At 35.2% G+C, this 21,189-nt stretch overlaps 4 protein-coding genes across 4 annotated transcripts; 3 read left to right on the top strand and 1 right to left on the bottom strand.

Annotated features, from left to right (window-relative positions):
* The first annotated feature begins 279 nt into the window (after positions 1 to 279).
* Positions 280 to 1,675, top strand: LOC125192661 (xyloglucan endotransglucosylase/hydrolase protein 24-like). Its single transcript, XM_048090281.2, has 3 exons — positions 280 to 574; positions 662 to 855; positions 1,180 to 1,675. Exons 1-3 carry the CDS (start codon positions 302 to 304, stop codon positions 1,574 to 1,576), a joined length of 864 nt encoding a protein of 287 aa, XP_047946238.1. The 5' UTR covers positions 280 to 301; the 3' UTR covers positions 1,577 to 1,675.
* Positions 1,676 to 3,031: 1,356 nt separating this feature from the next.
* On the bottom strand, positions 3,032 to 4,705 carry LOC125195497 (uncharacterized). Its single transcript, XM_048093640.2, has 2 exons — positions 4,605 to 4,705; positions 3,032 to 3,921 (listed from the first exon to the last, which is right to left on the bottom strand). The coding sequence occupies exon 2, from the start codon at positions 3,913 to 3,915 to the stop codon at positions 3,145 to 3,147; it is 771 nt and encodes a 256-aa protein (XP_047949597.1). The 5' UTR covers positions 3,916 to 3,921; positions 4,605 to 4,705; the 3' UTR covers positions 3,032 to 3,144.
* Positions 4,706 to 7,509: 2,804 nt separating this feature from the next.
* Positions 7,510 to 8,755, top strand: LOC125195644 (xyloglucan endotransglucosylase protein 1-like). The gene is made up of 3 exons (XM_048093776.2): positions 7,510 to 7,806; positions 7,918 to 8,111; positions 8,258 to 8,755. Exons 1-3 carry the CDS (start codon positions 7,546 to 7,548, stop codon positions 8,613 to 8,615), a joined length of 813 nt encoding a protein of 270 aa, XP_047949733.1. The 5' UTR covers positions 7,510 to 7,545; the 3' UTR covers positions 8,616 to 8,755.
* A 6,163-nt stretch (positions 8,756 to 14,918) lies between these two features.
* On the top strand, positions 14,919 to 16,113 carry LOC125195643 (xyloglucan endotransglucosylase protein 1-like). The gene is made up of 3 exons (XM_048093775.2): positions 14,919 to 15,210; positions 15,322 to 15,515; positions 15,633 to 16,113. Exons 1-3 carry the CDS (start codon positions 14,950 to 14,952, stop codon positions 15,988 to 15,990), a joined length of 813 nt encoding a protein of 270 aa, XP_047949732.1. The 5' UTR covers positions 14,919 to 14,949; the 3' UTR covers positions 15,991 to 16,113.
* Positions 16,114 to 21,189: the final 5,076 nt, after the last annotated feature.

Below are 21,189 nucleotides of genomic sequence, written 5' to 3'. Positions count from 1 at the left end.
TTGAACACCAATTTCCATTTCTTCTAGATAATAACCCAAAATAAACGTAACATACTAAATCACAAAACCATTTTAATACTCAAATAATTGTTAAGATGCAACAATTAGCGCGTTACGTCGTTGAGTTGTCTCAAACTAAATTTTAAATTGTAAATAGACAGCTCTTAGTCCACCTTATACAGTTCATGCAATCAAACCCCTCTCTATCCCCACTCTTTCCATTTCGTCAACCCCTAATTAAATCACCTATATATATTCACACAATCTCCAATTCCAAAACCATCCAACAATTAAAAAAAAAATGGCAATTTCCAAGATTCATGCAAATTCAATTCTACTTTTCCTAGCAACAATAATCGTAGTGGTGCAGGCGAACTTCAACCGCGACGTCGACATCAATTGGGGCGGCGGGAGCCACGCCCAAATCGTCGATGGGGGCCGTGGCCTACGCCTCTCCCTCGACCAATCATCCGGCTCGGGTTTCCAGTCCAAGAACTACTACTTGTTCGGGAGATTCGACATGATGATCAAGCTCATCCCGGGACACTCGGCCGGCACCGTCACCACGTTCTATGTAATTTGATCTCATCTATTTTATGATAATTTTAATTGTGTGAAATTTTTGAAAATTTGGGCTAATTTTGAGTTTGTGTGTGTGTAGTTGGCCTCCGAGGGTCCGAGTCACGACGAGATTGATTTCGAGTTCTTGGGGAACGCGACTGGCGAGCCCTACACCGTTCACACGAATGTGTACTCACAAGGGAAAGGCAACAAGGAGCAGCAGTTCCGCCTCTGGTTCGACCCCACCATCGCCTTCCACACTTATTCCATCATTTGGAACCCTCAACGTATCATGTAAGTAGCGGACGCAGAAAAAATATTGATAGCAATAAATTTATTTGAATGTATATTTTTTAAATTAATTTAAATAATTAATGGCATGACTTTTGCGTAACGATTCACATAAAAGTAAAATATATTTAAAACTTTATAGATAAAAATTTAAAAAGTAGTTAAGTGTTTTATTTAGAATCAGCATAACTAAAAAAAATGTGGCATGAAAAAAATTTACTAGGATGTGGGTCCTACTTTAATTTATAGTAGTTGTTTAAAATGGAATATTAGTGAATTGGTCTAGTAGAATGTGTGACATACTTATCGATTAATTTCTGAATGCAGATTCATGGTGGACAACATTCCGATGAGAGTGTTCACCAACCACGCGGCATCAGGGGTGCCGTTCCCGACGAGCAAGCCGATGAGGGTCATATGCAGTCTATGGAACGCGGACGACTGGGCGACGCAGGGCGGCCGTGTGAAGACCGATTGGACGAAAGCTCCGTTCATCGCACACTACCGGAACATTAAACTCAGCGGAAAGCCCTGCGCCACAGCCTCGTCGTGCGGGTCCGGGAACGACACGTTCAGCAACGAGGCGTGGCAGACGCAAGGGCTCGACGCCAACGGCCGGAACCGGATCCGGTGGGTGCAGCAGAAGCACATGATCTACAATTACTGCAACGATCCTCCTAGATTTCCACAGACTCCCCATGAATGCAAGGCATCCAGATTCTGATAATTGTTCATTCATTTTGAGAAATTGTATTCTTTCATTTATTTCTTTCTATTTGAAAATTGATGAATTTGTTTGTTGAATAAATGTTGATTATTTATACTTATATAATATTTGATTAAAGAATTAATCCACATGAAGATCCGCGTTGACCGGTCGGATGATGCTTAGTCAACCAAATTTTAAAATATAATTCATGCAAAATTAAGGAATTAATGATAAATTAGAGTACAAAATTATTGTAGTGTTATGCTGATGATGGATTATTGATAGTACTAACTACTAAGTATGAAGTAGAAGGGGTAATATTTAAAATAAACACATGATTTCGAATATTTGAACGTAGGGAATGGACATAGAAAAATATTCCTAATACTTATTGGTAGAAGTTTTATTGAGGGGTCAAACGAATACATATTAACAATGTGTAGTACAAAAACATTATATACCACTCATTTTAGGGGCGCTGGTCTATAAGGCAAATTATGTCAAAAATCAAAGCAAATCTCAGTCAGTGGATCCTTAGATTGAAGGGTTGTGATCATAATATCTGAGCTATATTATTACATTAAAAGCGTTACATTATTAACTGGGCTACATTATTAGACTGCACAATCTATATTATTAGACTAAAGCTCGTTACATTATTAGCCGAGCTACAATGTTAGACTACACAATCTACATTATTAGATGACACGTAACATTAATCTAACGGTTACATCACAAGATCCAATGGCTGAAATTTGCTTTGATTTTTGACAGAATTTCACTTGTGGTCCTGATCACGTCCCCTCATTTATTTGATACATTTATTTTAAAATATAAATACCATTGGTCTTCTCTATTCTATTTTCTTCTCTTTTTCTTAACTAATAAAACAGATTGAATACTTAAACGCGCAATTTATAATGCAATTGAATATATTATGATAGCTTTTTGAAAGTTTAATCAAATTCTTGTTAGTTCTATGATGTTTGAAAACAAAATATTTAAACTACGAAATATTAATTTCTGTACAAAACAGTGCATTGATTATTTCAAATAAGAAAAGGAAATAAAAAGTAACGAAAGTTTCAAATATCACCCGAACACGTCGATTTCTCTCCAATTAAACACTTTAACCAATAACTCTTAAAATCCCATACCGGCTAAGCAATGTGTCATCTTAGCCGGGACAGAGGGAGTAATAACTAAATATCAATCTTATATGTTAAAAATATCAACACAATCTTCTTGTGTTTGATAAACTTATGCCTTTGTTTTTATATTTAAATTTACATGTTGTATTGATATAATTATATCTTTGTGTTGATAATTTTAATACACAGAATTGAAAGTTATTAGCTATTACTATAAATTAGTCATACTAACGCAACCCATTGAGAAAAAAAATTAAAACTCATTATTTTTCAAAAGTTGAGTCTGGCCAGAATTTGATCAAACTTCGTGACGTAAATAAATGATTATTATCCCTTAAATACATTCATTAATGGAGAGATAACAAAAGAACATAGAATATTTCTTTAGTACTCAAAAAGGATCTATGAAAATTGAAAAACATCCTCATAACCCTAATTTCTTCCAGAGCATCCGCAATTGTTTGTTTCAATGTTTCTTGCAACAGAAAGATCGTAGCACACGAGCCCCCCAAAAAGAACGGTAGCAGCCTTCAAAAACGCGCACCCGAACTCCAGCCACCTCGTTTCCCTCAAATGCTCCCTCTGTAGACCTCTAATTCTTCCCTCCAATTGCTCAATCTTCTTCTTCAAAGCCTTGTTTTCTACCACTTTCTCCTTCTCATACAATTGCTCCTTCTTCTCCTTCACCGCCTTGGCGATTTCCAAACTCTCCTCGAATTTAGTCGTCAACATTCCCGCATCATGAAGCCCCTTATCCACCGGGAGCGAGCTTGGGGTGTAGATAACGACGTTGGGATGGAAACGGAAGCTGGGGAATTGTCGAAGGAAGGAATACGTCACGAGAGGTTCGGTGTTTTTGGAGTAGATGAATAGCTGGCCGTGCTTGCTTTTAAATAGCATGTCGTTGTTTTCGAAAACGATGGTGTGGAGAAGTTTGTGGATTTTATCGAAGGTAGCGAAGTCAGTCGCTTCTATTTTGTCGCGCCATGATTTGCAGACGCACTTGCACCTCATAATGGTTCTGATTGGGAGTTTTTCGAGGATCTCTCTCATTATGTCTTGTGGTAGATTTGTCAATAAGACTTCTTTGTTTTCCTTTTCCAAAAATTTGGTGATCTTCCTCTTCGTCTTCGTCTTCATAAAAAAGTAGGCCCATTTTATGAATAAATTGGGGATCTTTATTAATAAGTTGGCCATTTTCATCAATGCCTGCAGTAGTTGTGAGTGAAGAAACAATTATCATATTGTAGTCATGTCTATATATAGACATGGATAAAAATTCATCAATTTCTTGTTACTTAATGTGGAATTCAAAATAATAATTTTCTTGACTGAACGAGATTTTAGGTGGAATTGTTGAATGCAAGGAGCAAAGAGAAAAAGGTAACTGAATATTCTAAGTGGGAGTTCGTTTTGCGGTTCATTTTGCAAGATTATATCTCTTATTAAATATGTATTGTATCTAGTTCATGAAATTTAATCCTACAACTTAATACATTCTAGATGGATAATCATGTGATAATTAGTCACAGTCACCATCTCCAACTCAAATAATTTCTCAACTCAATCTTAGATAGATTATCATATGATGATTAGTCATGACAACTGAACAACAGCTAAATGGCTGTTGGGTTTGTAAGATTATAAGACGGGTTAAATATGTATTGTCCTTGGGTCACAAAATTGAATCCTAAATGGATAATTAGTCATAGTCATACCTCCAGCTAAAATAATCTCATAAAAATGAAAAATGTGGAACATTTTGAATTAGAAGGGAGAGTGCATAACTGGACGAAGTCAAGTATTGTAATCAATCCTCGAGTATATATCAAGTAAATAAATTGATAAAACTATAAAGATAATATTTCAATTTATTGAATTATACTACTCACCGTAATTCAGTCACCACCGCCGCCGGAAAGATATGACTTCAGCCTAGGAAATAATATAGAGAACTGAATAAATTTTCAGCACATATAGAGAGAGATCGATGGTGAGGGAGAGAGTTTTCTTTAGATTATATGCTAATTTATAGGAGAGAGATTTGCACACTTATAACAAATCATAACCTAAGATCCTAATAATTTGCTAATTTACCAATTCTGTTTATATATGCTGATTTGACTAGTGTGATTCGCATTTTGTTTTGGAATAAGAGCTTAAAATATGGATTTCCTTTTTCCGAATACAAATATATTACATTTATATACTAATTCAAATATAATAAATAAATAAAATGATTTTCAACGAAGGTAACTAATAAGTAGTATAAGTTAATAGTATATGCTATGTGTATTTTGTAAAGTAAATATCAACTCAATTGTTTCTTTTTTCCAATAAATTATACTAACTCATCAAAAGTAAACAATAAACTACTAATATAGATTGGTATAATAAATAAAAGGATATCAATTTGAGATTTACTTGACATGATTTACGCCGTTTCCAACTAATTGGTTGTTATAAATAGAATTAGAAAAATAATTATTTTTCTTCATCCACTAGTCTCCAATTTTACACTCCTATACCTTTTTTTCTTGTATCCACAATCACTACAACAGTTATTGATGAAGATGATTAAGTTGTTGGAAGGGGATGATGAATCTGAAACGAAGGAAGATTTGTATCTTCCGGAAGAGATTACGAGAGAGATCGTCCAAAGACTTCCGATTCGAAGCATTATAAGGTGGAAGTGTGTTTCTAAATCATGGCGCGATCTGATAGAAGGGGGTGACTTTGTCACATCGCATACTCCGAAACTCGCTTTCTCCTGTGGTCATAGACACACCTACACAGTCTACGATGTTGAGGTCCGCAAGCCACTTTTCGAATTCCGGGTCGTTCTTTCTTATATAAATGGTCCACCACATGTTTCTCGTGCATTAATTAATTCAGTTAATGGTTTAATTTTGACGTGCGATAGTCGGGCTGGTAATTTGTTCGTATGCAATCCAATTACTCGTGAGTATGTTAAGCTTCCTCGTCCGCCAACACTTCCTCTCATTATTGGTTTTGGAATGAGTAAATTAAGTGGTAAATATAAGATTTTATATGGTGACGAATTTGGCTCTTATCATATATGTACCCTAGGAGAAAAGTCCTGGAGAAGCATCTCAGATGTAGCATTGGGTAATTTAAATTTGGAATTTGATACTGTTGCATTTTTTAATGGGAATCTTCACTGGTTGGCATCTGATTGCAAGGGGAATAAATTGATTCGTTGTTTTGATCTTGAAACCGAATTATTTTCCAGTCTTTCTCTTCCTCATGGTCTTAATCTCTGCGACTTACTTAATGTGTCTCGACTATACATTTTGGAAGGTCGGCTATGTTTATGCATATGTTTTTGGGATTCTTTAAATCCTTTCAAGTTTTGGTGGATGAACAAGTACGGAGATGAGAATTCTTGGGTAAACGAATATACCTTCCACTACAAATGTATAGTTCGTCGGTTTGACATTGTTTGGCCGCTCAAAATTTTGGCAAATGGTGACTTATTATTCTACGGTGGTAGCCTATTCATATACTCAAAAAAGACCGGAGTTGTTGAAACTTGTGAAGGTCTTCTTGAGCTATCTAGAGTGTGTTATTCTAACATGGTTAGTTATATCCCAAATTTTGTTTCACTCAAAGCTATGGGAATTCACAATGTTCAATCATTGTCATTCTTATATCCAGCTAATAATATTCAGTCATTACGTTTTTATTAGACAAAATATATTCATAAATTCTTGTATTTTTATATATTATTGTACTACCTTTTCGTTTTAGGTGGCCATTATGTATTTTTAAATTTTTATTTGATCCTTATTTCATTATAGACAACGTAAAATTCATTACAAATAATATTGGATGAACAACATACACACCTATCGACTATGCATTTTGGAAGGTCGGCTATGTTTATGTCTATGTATATGGGCATCTATGTGCCGTTGCAAGTTCGTTAATTGGTGGATGAACAATTACGGAGAAGAGAATTGCTGGGTAAATGAATATACCTTCCACTATAATACAGTTAAGTCCAATTAATCATTGAGAGAAATAAAATAAGTACTACCATAATATTATAGGTGGGTGAGTTCCCATCTTAATTTTCTATATCGTTACAAAAGAAGGCACCGTCTTAAAAAAATTGCTTTGTATGAAATGATGATCAATGGTTGGTAGTGTATAATGAGAAGCTGCCAAGAAATTGGCACTGCCTCATACCATGATTTAAAAGTAATTATATAATAGTTCTACCAACAAAATCACTATTTATCTTGTTTATTGAATTTATTGTCATGTTATGTCCTCTAACTACTAGTTTTATGAATTAAAAATTTATCATTAATGGAGTATCAAAACTGAATATAAAACAATGAAAGTTACTCTTTAATAGTAAGTAGTATGAAAATCCTACACAAATAAAAAGAAAAAAAACCAAAAATCTAAAAATCCACAATACGTCCAACTAAGAGCACTGTACGAATTTCAATTCATTTTGACGTCTTCTGATGAAACAGCATCAAACAACAACTAAACCATAGCCCGAAAATGTCATGTCATCGATTTTCGATAATTAAACGCATATATGTGTGTGTATATATGTGAGAGAGAGATAGACATTGTGTTGAGGTCATATGTGGTGAAGACATCCTATTGTTAGTAGGCGCCAACCGAATGTAATCATGGATTGGACCCATTGCTTAATCAAAACTACGCGTTCGATTATTTAATAGCCAGCTTTCCTTTACCATCCTTAAACAGCTCACCTTTTTTCAACTATATATACACTTACAAAATCCATTACAAATATATCCATCTCTCACTCATATTTCAACACACAAAATGGCAGTATCAATTGTAGCATTCCTCTCAGCCTTTCTTGCCTTAGCCTGCTTAACCGCCGCCGATTTCTACCGCGACACCGTCACCACATTTGGCGATGGCCGCGCCAAAATACTTGAAGGCGGCCGCGGCTTCTCCCTCTCCCTCGACCAATCCTCTGGCTCCGGTTTCCAGTCCAAGAACGAGTTCATGTTCGGCCGCTTCGACATGCAGCTTAAACTCATCCCCGGCAACTCAGCCGGAACCGTCACCACTTTCTATGTCAGTATTTTCTTAAAGTTGAATTAATTCAAATTTAGAATTCGATTTCATTACTGAAATTATTAAAGTACTGAAAATATGACTTATAATATATATTTATAAACAATGCAGTTGTCATCTCAAGGCCCGGGCCATGACGAAATCGACTTCGAATTTCTTGGAAATTCGAGCGGAAATCCCTACACAGTTCACACAAATGTTTTCTCGAAAGGAAAAGGCGACAAAGAGCAACAGTTCCATCTCTGGTTCGACCCCACCGCCGCCTTCCACACCTACTCCATCGTCTGGAGCCCCAACAAGATCATGTAATTACTCTTTCACAATCAATAGTTAGTTCTATTTTTTCATTTTTGTCCGTCTAATAAAAATAGTCTTTCATCCTTTTTAGTAACATGTCACACCATTTTATTCTCTCTTTCTTATTTTATTAATTTTATATTAAAACGTGCAGATTCCTAGTGGACAACAGCCCTATCAGAGTGTTCAACAACCACGGTAGCTCGGGCGTGGCATTCCCCACGAACCAGCCGATGAGGGTATACTGCAGCCTCTGGAACGCGGACGACTGGGCCACGCAGGGCGGCCGCGTGAAGACCGACTGGGCCCACGCTCCGTTCACCGCATACTACAGAAACTTCAACATCGGTTCGTGCGCACCCGGAACGCCCTGCGCGACACAGGAGCTCGACGCGAAGGCGAGAAACAGACTCAGATGGGTGCAGCAGAATCACATGGTTTACAATTACTGCGCAGATTCCACCAGATTCCCTCAGGGATCTTCTCTCGAGTGCAAGCGTTCCAGATTTTAAGATTCCATCATCAATTTTTTTTAATATCGTGTCATATCATTCTTGTGTGTCTATATTTGATTCCCTTCGTATTCTTATTCAATGTAATTATTATTGAAATTCAATCATAATGGCTCATGCATTTTTATTGTGCATACAAATTCTCAAGTCTATTTGCAAGAATCGATTAGTATATTCTTTACAATTTCTCATATTTTAAATTACAAGTTACAACATACGCTTAAATAGTATATCCGCGCCTGCAAAATATTGTCTACATTTGACTCGGCAGGAGTTTTAAGAAAAGTGAAGAAAAGTGAGTGCAAAAAGTTATGGTTTCCACATTTATGCAGTATTAGTTTTATATTCCCTCCGTCCCTCAAATTTTGTCACAGTTTGACCGGACACGGATTTTAAGAAATGTAATGGAAAGTAAGTTGAAAAGGTCAATATGTAGTGGGTCCTACTTTTAGGCCATGTTTGGTTGCCAGGATTCTGTCCGGGAAAGTAATCTAATTCCTTAAATTTTAAATTTCTGTGTTTGTTTCGGTTTTTAATCAAACTGGGAAAGTAATCAGAATCCGAGAACAAGGAAAGTTAATACAACTTTCCAGGATTCTGAATCCTAGCTTCTCTTAGTTATTCTTTTTCCCAGTTTTAGGATTCTTACATATTTCAGCAATATAATATAGTTTTTTAATTATTATTATTATTATTATTATTATTATTATTATTATTATTATTATTATTATTATTATTAATTACAATATTTTAAAAATAATTTTAAATTATAAATCATACTTAATTTGACTATAATAAATAACTATAATTAATATTATCATAATTATAACTATATTTTATAATAATTCATAATAATAATTAATAATTAAAATATAATTATATAATATAAATTGTATAATAAATAATAATTAATTATATTTTATAAATTAATAATTAATCAATAAATTCATGTGCAATTATAATTTATAAAATTTATTCAATTATAATATTCGTAAATATTATAATTATAATATAGTAATTATTATATCTATTACTATAATAAATGAGTATAATACTCCATGTAACTACAATTATAGTTATACTATTATATATTATGATGGATAATCCATATTAAACTGTCCAACATAATAATAAATGTAATTATATAATAATTATTATTTATAATTAATAATAAATTATTTTTTTTCAATATTATTCTTTTTTATAAATAAAATAATAATAAGTATATTTTTAGTTTGGTGTTTAAATTAAATACAAATTTAGAATCTTGATATTTTCCAAACACAGGAAAGTAAAGTTACTAGGAATCATATTCCCGGGATTCACTTTCCTAGGAATCATTTTCCTTGCCAACTTTACTTTCCCGCCAACCAAACATGGCCTTAAAGTATTAGTTTTATAATAAAATATAAGTGAGAATGAGTTAGTGGAAAGTGAGAACCATTTACTCTTACTTTTAAATAATTCATGGTAGGCGGCTGTGCCAATTTCTTGGTAGCATCTCAATTGACACTACATTCATAAATATAGTTAGCTATCTAGGTTAGTCTTGGTAATTCAATCTGTTAAGATCAAACCTGATATGTAATAAGAAGGAAATTCTAAATCCGAATACGAACATGACCTATTATATTCGAATTTGAACACAAACCTGACCTATTATATTCGAATCCAAACATGATGCGCTGACAACAAGACACATGTTGTCATAATAGCAATACGAATCTGGTACGATAACCTAATGAACTCTGAGAAAATGATAAATTAAAATAGTAATGTAAATTATTAATTGGTCATCCAAATCCGAGAACTCAATCCAAATTATAGTGCTTACCCTGACCCTATAAGAACACCAATACCATAATTAAGGCCATACACTAATCCATTAGAGCGTCTCCAATGGCGGACGTCGCGGTAGGACATCGCCGACGTCCTACCCGACGTCCGCCGTAGTGAAGGGGAAGGGCGCCCACGCCCGTCCCATGTCCTCGCCCCTCAGCCCGACGTCCGTCGTAGTGGCGACGGTCGGACGTCCCGGTCGGACGTCCTAGTTATTTTTATTTTTATTTTTTTGGTAAAACTCTATAAATACGGCACCATATATACGGCTCGTTAAATTTCGTAAATTTGAAACGTATAAATTGAATAATTGTGATTTTATTTTATTGCAGGAAGTCCTAGTGGAAGTCCTACATTGTGCAGTGGGATGAGAAGTCCTAGTGGGAAGTCCTAGTGACGTGGCAGGAGGTTTTTGTGGGAAGTCCTAGTGGGAAGGGCGCCACCGGAGATACTCTTAATTAATTGTGTGTGTTTTCTTATCTTTGTTCAAAATATTTTAGACCTAATCTAGGTTTTCGCACTACATTAACTTTCCTAGTTGTGAGTAAAGGAAAATTCGGATATAAATGGCAACGGTGGAATAATAATAATGCATAAGGTTACCTAAATCTCTACCCAAAAAAAAAACAAAAAAACAAAACAAAAACAAACTAATTCTCTACTTGTTGTGTTCCCATTCGTTCAATTGTTTTCACCCCAATATATTGTATTTTATTTATATTATATTAAAGATTATAGTAAGATTTTATTCTTTAAATAAGAAAAAAAAAAAATCAAACGTGTATTCCGTATTCTAGTACATGATTTGATTTAGCGAAAATAAATTAATAGAGATTTGTATAAGGAAACAAGTAAAATATAGAATATATCAATTTGAGATTTACTTGCGGCAATAATTTACACCTTTTCTATTATAGGGGACTAGTTGGTTGTTATAAATAGAATTAGAAGAATAGTTTTTTTCTTCATTCCCTAGTCTCCAATTTTATACTCCTATTTTTTCAGTATCTACAATTATTGCTGCAGTTATTGATGAAGATCAATAAGTTGTTGGAAAAGGATGCAGAAACTGAAACAAAAGGAAGATTGTATCTTCCGGAAGAGATTATGAGAGAGATCGTCCGAAGACTCCCGATTAGAAGCATTATAAAGTGGAAGTGTGTTTCTAAATTATGGCGCGATATAATACAAGGGGGTGACTTTGTGACGCCGCAAACTCCAAAACTGGTTTTCTCTTTAAGAGGCACCCACATGGTCTACGATGCAGGTGAGGCATGCGTGCCGCTTTTCGAATTTCGGACCCATACATCTTATATTCACATGCCACATGTTACTAATCGCCTTGATTCAGTTAATGGTTCAATTTTGCTGAGGTATGGATCAAATAATATTTTGGTCATCTGCAATCCAATTACTCGTGAATATGTTGAACTTCCTCCTCAACCTACACATTCTTTCATTTTCGGATTTGGGGTGAGCAAATTAACCGGAAAATATAAGATTTTATATGGTGACAAATTTGGATCTTATTATATACTTACCCTAGGAGAAGAGTCCTGGAGACGAATCCCAGAGGCAACATTGGGTATTTTAACTCGTCATATGGTGAATTATGATACTGCAACATTTTTCAACGGGAATCTTCACTGGTTGGCGTCTGATAAGGGGAACAGATTAATATGTTGCTTTGATCTTGAAACCGAGTTATTTACCAATCTTTCTCTTCCTCCGCTTTTACATGTCGACAGCAAATACACCCGTCATCAACTATGCATTTTGGAAGGTCGGCTATGTCTATGTTTATGTTTATGGGATTATGCAGATCGTTTCAAGTTTGTTTATTGGTGGATGAACAACTACGAAGATGAGAATTCTTGGGTAAAGGAATATACCTTGGACCACGGTAGACTTGATTGGCCTGACAAGATTTGGCCTCTCAAAGTTTTGACAAATGGTGACTTATTGTTCTATAATACTACACGACTATTTATATACTCCAAAAAGACTAGAACTATTGTGACATGTGATGGTCTTCCTAAGCGATCTAGGTATGATTGTTCAAGCATCACCATTTATACCCCAAGTTTTCTTTCTCTCAAAGCTATGGGGATTCACAATGTTCGATCATTACCATTCTTCTACCGAGATAATAATACTCAGTCATTGAATTTTTATTAGGAAAAATATATTCATAAATTCTTGTACTTTCATAGATTCTTCTACCGCGTTTTCATTTTGATAGCTAGGGTATTACTCCCTCCGTCCCAGATAATTTGACCCAGTATTCCATTTCACTTTTACCATTTTTGATAGTGGATCCCATATTCTACTAATTCATTCATACTCACATTTTATTATAAAACTAATACTATAAAAATAGGACTCATATCCCACCAACTTTTTCAACTCACTTTCCGTTAGATTTCTTAAAACCTGTGTCGGGTCAAAGTGTCCCAAATTATCTGGGACGGAGAGAGTACGTATTTTTAATTTGAACTATTTGATTAGATCCATTCTATGTTTGTTCTCGTGTTTTAATTTGCAATATGCCATTCCTTTAAACAATCCAAGCTATAGTGATATATGATAAAATAATATTTGTTAAACCCTAGATGGAAAGAAATAAGTCTATTGCTAGAGAATATCAATAATTAATACAGCCTAGAATAATGTTACTTTTGTTTGTGTGCATGTTCACAGCGTTGTTTGGAACTTGGATGGATGCATTCTTATAGTAATAAATTGAGTTTGAGGAATTTTTAGTACATTCTTTTAAGCAAATACATTTAAATAACGGTTGTATAAAAAGCTCGCAGTCTTAATTATCAGTTCTAACCACATGCTTAGTAATTCCTACAATTGAAAACTGATATGAATAAATTAATGTGTAACAAGTTATTCTTTTATAAAGAAATTAATAAATTGAGAGAAATAAAATACTTATATTATTATTGGTATGTAAGTTCTTATCATATTTTTCTATAATGTTACAAAAGAAGGGACACCGTCTTATAAGAAATTGATTTTTTATATAATGATCAAAGGTAGGTAGTGTGTAAATGAGATGCTTCCAACTTCCAAGAACTTGGCACCGCCGCCTACCATCGTTTAAAAGCATATAATAATTCTACCAACAACATCACAATTTATCTTGTTTATTTATACTTCATTATAATGATATGTCCTCTAACTCCTAACTTTTATAGTGAATCATATTTTTCCAACGCATATATATATATATATGTTGCCTACATATAATATATGAACTACCAACCAACACCCAAATCTCATTAGGTACGTCAAAAAACCTGATATATACACATACATAGTATCGCAATAAAACTAATTTCCAATTTAGAACCCAAAACTTTCGATCTTATATATTAAAATTATTAACACAATGACAAACTTTATCAATATCAACATAAAAGCATAAATATATCAATAGTACTATCTCCGTCCATGAAAGTTTATCTCATTTTTTTATTTCCTACGTCCCACAAAGTTTGTCCCATTTTACTTTTACCATTTTTGGTAGTGGACCTTATATTCCAATAACTCATTCATGTTCACATTTTATTATAAAACTAATATATAAAAATATGGCTGACATTACACTAACTTTTTTCTTAAAACCCGTGTTGGATGAAAGTGGGACAATATTTGGGGGATAGGGGTAGTATTATGCAGTTGTGTTTAATATAGTTATGTCTTTGTGTTGGTAATTTTAACATACAAAATTAAAAAGTTCTAGATTTTGGATTGGAAATTAGTTAGCAGTTGTTCACGTCCTTGCGTATACAAGCATGCATTTATACTAGTAATCAATTTACTCATTTTTCATGAAATGTACTCCCTCTGTCCATTAAAAATGAAACGTTTTCCTTTTTAGATTATCCCATTAAAAATGAAACGTTTCCTAAAAATGGAAACAACTATATCTCTACTTTTCCATATCTCTTACTTTACTCTCTCTTCATTAACTCATAAAACAGTACTACATAAAATCCCGTGTCGATTTCCAAATGTTGCATTTTAAGTGGGACAGAGGGAGTATATATTCCATAACCTATGCACTTTAATACTCCCTCCGTTCCATAATAATGGAGGTGTCCGAAGTTCAAATCATTCTGACACGAGTTAACGTCTACTCACGAAACTGCATCAAACACCAGCTAAGCCATAGCCCAAAACTACCATATCATCGATTTCGAGAATTTAAATGCATGTATGTGTGTGTGTGAGAGGGAGAGAGAGATAGGCATTGTGTTGAGGTCATATGTGTTGAAGACATCCTATTGTTAGTAGGCGCCAACCGAATGTAATCATGGATTGGACCCATTGCTTAATCAAAACTACGCGTTCAATTATTTAATAGCCAGCTTTCCTTTACCATCCCTTTTCCAGCTCACCTTTTTCAACTATATATACACTTACAAAATCCATTGCAAATATATCACACATCTCTCTCTCATAACTATTTCAATACACAAAAATGGCAGCATCAATTCTAGCATTCCTCTACGCCTTTCTTGCCTTAGCCTGCTTGACCGCCGCCGATTTCTACCGCGACACCATCACCACATTTGGCGATGGCCGCGCCAAGATACTTGAAGGCGGCCGCGGCATCTCTCTCTCCCTCGATCAATCCTCTGGCTCCGGTTTCCAGTCCAAGAACGAGTTCATGTTTGGCCGCTTCGACATGCAGCTCAAACTCGTCCCCGGCAACTCAGCCGGAACCGTCACCACTTTCTATGTCAGTATTTTTTTATAGTTGAATTAATTTAAATCTAGAATTTCAATTTCATTATTGAAATTATTAAAGTATTGAAATATGACTTACATTATTTATTTATAAACTATGCAGTTGTCGTCTCAAGGCCCGGGCCACGACGAAATCGACTTCGAATTTCTTGGAAATTCAAGCGGAAATCCCTACACAGTTCACACAAACGTGTTCTCGAAAGGAAAAGGCGACAAAGAGCAGCAGTTCCATCTCTGGTTCGACCCCACCACCGCCTTCCACACCTACACCATCGTCTGGAGCCCCAACAAAATCATGTAATTACTTTTCATTTTGGTCTGTAAAAAAAAATAGTTTTTCTTTCTTTTTTTGGTAACGTATCATGTCATTTTATTCTCTTTCTTATTTTATTAATTTTATATTTAAACGTGCAGATTCCTAGTGGACAACAGCCCTATCAGAGTGTTCAACAACCACGGTAGCTCGGGCGTGGCATTCCCCACGAACCAGCCGATGAGGGTATACTGCAGCCTCTGGAATGCGGACGACTGGGCTACGCAGGGCGGCCGCGTGAAGACCGACTGGGCCCATGCTCCATTCACCGCTTACTACAGAAACTTCAACATCGGCTCGTGCGCAGCCGGAACGCCCTGCGCGACTCAGGAGCTCGACGCTAAGGCGAGAAACAGACTCAGATGGGTTCAGCAGAATCATATGGTTTACAATTACTGCGCAGATTCCAACAGATTCCCTCAGGGATCTTCTCTCGAGTGCAAGCGTTCCAGATTTTAAGATTCCATCATCAATTTATTTAATATTGTGTTGTATCATTCTTGTGTGTGTATATTCTTATTCAATGTAATTTTATTTAATGAAGTTGTTAACCATAATAAAATTCACATTTTATTTATTTAATTATTTGTGAATATTAAGAATACATTTTCTATAGTTAGTATTGTGTGAATACATTAACAAAAAATAATTGTTGAAATGATGATGAAAGTGCACATGTATGCAAGCTAATTTGGATTAATGTGTAACGAAATTATAAACGGAATGGAAAATATATTATTGTCTAAAATAAAATATTTCTAAATTGTAACAATATTTCAGAATTGAAAACAAGTCATCCTCATCAATCAAGGATAGAAACAGTCCTTCAATCAATGTTTGTGCACGTAACGATTGTCGAAAATCCGACCGCCAGCCAGCCAGCCGCAACGAACCTTTTCTAAGGCTACATCAAATTCCTCAATATTATTCTTCAAGATTTGAACATTACGAATACCCATGGTCTCGAACGAAATAAAGCTTGGGGTGTAAATAACGACGCTGGAATATAAACAAGAATAGGGAAATCGTCGATGTGTCACATGCGTTTCAGTGGTTTTGGAGTAGATAAATAGTTCACGGTTGTCTCTATTATTAGATGCAATTATCAAGTCATCATTTAACGAAACGAGCGGATAAAAAAGTCCACCTAAGTTGTCGAGGGTATATTCCTTTATCCAAGAATTCTCATCACCGTAGTTCTCCATCCTCCAAATAACAATTCCATGAGGAGATAAAATATCGGATATACATAGCCGACCCTCCAGAATACACAAATGATAACCGCCATAGATACGTTTTATTCCATAATCACGAGAAGGAATAGAATATTTTGTAATGATCTCGGTTTCAAGATCAAGACAACAAACAAAAACATTCTCATCTGAATCAGATGCCAACCAGTGAAGATTTCCGTTAAAAAATGCAGCTTTATCACGGTGCATACTAGGGTTGCCTGGTGCTGCTGAGATGCTTCTCCAATACCCTCTTTTTCCTAGAGTATATACTAAACATGACATGTGATCACTACATAAAACCTTATATCGCCCGCTTAATTTGCTCATTCCAAATCCATATACTTTGTTAGAATCATATAAAACATATGCACACAGAGGAGGAAGGTCGATATATTCACGAGTAATTGGATTGCATATGCAAAGAATCTCACAAATAAAATGGTATCCAGCGCACACCAAAATCAAACCATCAACTGATCCAATCACATAACGACATTTATCGCCGTGCAGAAGAGGCGGCCGGAATTGGCAAAGTGGTTGGAAGGCCTCATCGCAGGCCGTGAACCCCGTGTCTTCATTAGCGAAAGCCAGGCCTGGTTTCGGGCTATACAACGTCCCAAACTCGCGCCATGACTTACAAACACACTTGCACCTCGCAATGCTTCTAATCGGGAGTCTCCTGAGGATCTCTCTCGTGATATCTTCCGGAAGATTTGTAAGCAAACCTTCCTTCATTAGTTCAGTCGTCATCTCGAGAAAATATGGCTTCAGCCTAAGGCATAATATAGATTGAGAATTAAATCTTTGAATAACTGGAGCTATAATTTCGTTTCAACAAATCCCACATATCATGGGGACTATATAAAATTGCTTCATTCTCTCCAACAAACAACAAATATACATACTCTAATACATATAGTTATGTTAAATAACAATGATGATTTGATATACCAGCCACCATAATGTCAATTAACAACTTTTAAAAGTACTTATTTTTAGTTTGGAATATTTGTTGAGGACGATTAAAAAAAAAGACTCATATTTTATATTTTGATTGATTTTGTGAAATTTTGTCATAACGACTCCTATTTTATGACCGTTCCGTTCATATAAAATGCTTTTCTTAATAGGAGACAAAAGTATTTTTTCTTTTTATGATTATAAAATGCTCAAAAAAGAGAGAGTACAAATAATTACAAAACAATATATCATCAAATAATACTAAGAAAACAATACATAAGATTTTATATTTTTTGTAAATAATTATTTTAAATTTATAAATTAATACTGTCGAGTAATTAATTAACTTATTAAAACTATACAATAAACTAATATAAGTATATTGGTATACTGAATAAAGGAAATCGATTTGGGATTTACTTGACATGATTTACGCCGTTTCCAACTAATTAGTTGTTATAAATAGAATTATAAGAATAGTATTTTTCTTCATCCACTAGTCTCCAATTTTATACTCTACTTTTTTCCTTTTTCAACAATTACTACTGCAATTATTGATGAAGATCAATAAGTTGTTGAAATGGGATGTTGAATCTGAAACAAAGGGAGTTTTGTATCTTCCGGAAGAGATAAAGAGAGAGATCGTCCGAAGACTCCCGATTAGAAGCATTATAAGGTGGAAGTGTGTTTCTAAGTCATGGCGCGATCTGATAGAAGGGGGTGACTTTGTGACGTCGCATACTCCGACGCTATTTCTCTCTTATAGAGACACCTGCATAGTCTATGATGGTAAGGCCTACAAGCCACTTTTCAAATTTAGGATCCATCCCTGTGATATTAATGTTCCACGTGTTGCTACTTATCGCACTCTAATTGATTCAGTTAATGGTTTAGTTTTACTGAGATATGAATATGCTAATATTTTGATTGTATGCAATCCAATTACTCGTGGATATATTAAACTTCCTTCTCAACCTACATGTACTCACATTATTGGATTTGGTGTGAACAAATTAACGGGGAAATATAAGATTTTATATGGTGACGTATTTAGATCTTATCATATATGTACCCTAGGGGAAGAGTCATGGAGAAGCATCCCAAAACCAACATTGGGTATTCGTACAGTGGATTACGATACTGCTGCATTTTCGAATGGGAATCTTCATTGGTTGGCATCCCATATTGAGGGGAACGAATTGATTTTATGTTTTGACCTTGAAACTGAGTTATTTTCCAGCCTTTCTCTTCCTCCCCGTGTTTGTGTTGACGGCATGCTTTACTCGTTATATTTATGTTTATGGGATTCTTCAAATAGGTACAAGTTTGTTAATTGGTGGATGGACAAGTACGGGAATGAGAATTCTTGGGTTAAGGAATATACCTTCGACGAAGGTATAGTCATCCGGTCACACATTGTTCGACCGCTCAAAGTTTTGGCAAATGGTAACTTATTATTCCATTAATAGTCAACTGTTTATATACTCCAAAAAGACTGAAACTATTGTCACATGCGATGGTCTTCTTAAGCTATCTAATGATTATTATTCCAACATAGTCAATTATAGGGATGTAATTAATTGATAACTAATTAGCAATCAAGAACTGAGACCAATTTTTAACTATTAGATTAGAAGATCTAGTGGTGGATATAATGCCATGTGGAAAAATTTAAATGAGTATTAAATAAAATTGAAGGGTATTAATGTCAATTCTCTCTTATTAAAACTTTAAATCTACATAACTCACTCGATTTATATTATTTTTTAGCAAAAAATATATCAAATTAAAGGTAATTTTATAAGGATTCTAACGATATCTCACTTGCATATGTTCCGACGACGTTCGGATGATGAAATTTGATGATTTTTGTTTCAGTTTTCGTAACATATTTTTTATCAACAAACACATAAAACAATCTCAATATATTGCATATAAAATCTCAACATTATGCATGTGAAATCTCAACATAATGCATGTGAAATCTCAATAAAAATGTATTGAGATTTTGTCTGCTATTTATTGAGATTCGTAAGATTTAATCCCAACCACTCATTTTAAGATCTAAGGGTGGAGATTTGGTCTTGATTTTTGATTGTGATGCTATAAGCATTAGAAGATGACCCGTCAATTATATCCCAAATTTTGTTTCGCTCAAAGCTATGGGGTTTCACAATGTTCGATCACTACCATTCTTATATCCAGCTTAATAATATTCAGTCATCACGTTTTTATTAGGCAAAGTATATTTCATAAATTCTTGTATTTTTTTTTGGATAATTGTACGATGTTTTCATTTTAGTAGGCCATTATCTATTTTTTTTAATTTTTATTTGATCCTTATTTCATTAGGGTAGTGATAAAATGCAAACTCATATATTATACAAACTCTAAACTTTTCAACACAGTATCAACACAACGTCAATACAGTGTAAAATTTCAAGATTTTGATGTCAACAGAATGTCAATTCAATGTCATCATAGTTTGAAGTTCGTACAATATTTAGAGCATCTCCAATGGGTGATAGGCCAGCCATAGGTCAGCCATAGCCCAGCCATTCCCTCCCCTGCCACGTCAGCAGCACTACAAAATCCTCCTGCCACATCGGATTTAGGCCAGCCATAGGCCAGCCGCAAAAAAATAATTCAAAAAATACTGCATTTTACGGAATTAAAATTACGATTGCACTACGAAAATAAATTTACGACACATATGTGGAAAAATTCATTAATTTCATTCAAAAAAATACAAAGTTAAAAAAAAAATTACATTTCAAAAGGTACATACTAAAGAAAAAAACCTATCGCCGTGCAATCCTCCGTGCCCACAACTCTTCAATTATATCCTTTTGGAGTTGAATATGAGCATTCACTTGGCGCATGTTGGCATATTCATTGAGGCGGCCGACTTCATCGAGAGGAACCCCTTGTCGTACACTAGGGGTGGCCGTTCCGTGGCTTGGACCTGCTTCATCGTCATTGGCCCAACTAGTCAGTTGTCCGCCTTCGTCTTCCACGATCATGTTGTGCATGATAATGCAGGCGTACATTATTTCGGAAACGCATCCGACATCCCACAAACGCGTGGGACCCTTAATTGCCGCCCATCGAGACTGGAGCACACCAAATGCGCGCTCCACGTCCTTGCGCGCCGACTCCTGTCGTTGCGCAAAGTAGGCCTTCTTCTCGTCGGTCGTTTGCCTGATCGTCTTCACAAAGACCGGCCACCGAGGGTATATCCCATCCGCCAAGTAGTAGCCCATATCATGCCGGTTGCCGTTGCCACAAATGAGACGGCTGGACCGACGCCCTGGCACTTCTCGTTGAAGAGGGGAGACGAGTTGAGGACGTTGAGGTCGTTGTTCGACCCGGCTACTCCAAAATATGCATGCCAGATCCACAGCCGGTAGTCAGCTACGGCCTCGAGGATCATCGTGGGATTCTTTGACTTGTAGCCGGTCGT

This window comes from Salvia hispanica, chromosome 4 (genome assembly GCF_029641045.1).
Source record: "Salvia hispanica isolate PSC_SH4W2 chromosome 4, Shi_PSC_v1, whole genome shotgun sequence".
In the NCBI taxonomy this organism is placed as follows: domain Eukaryota; kingdom Viridiplantae; phylum Streptophyta; class Magnoliopsida; order Lamiales; family Lamiaceae; genus Salvia; species Salvia hispanica.
Note: the sequence above shows the minus strand (reverse complement) of the source record. Positions and strands in the feature narration are given on the sequence as shown.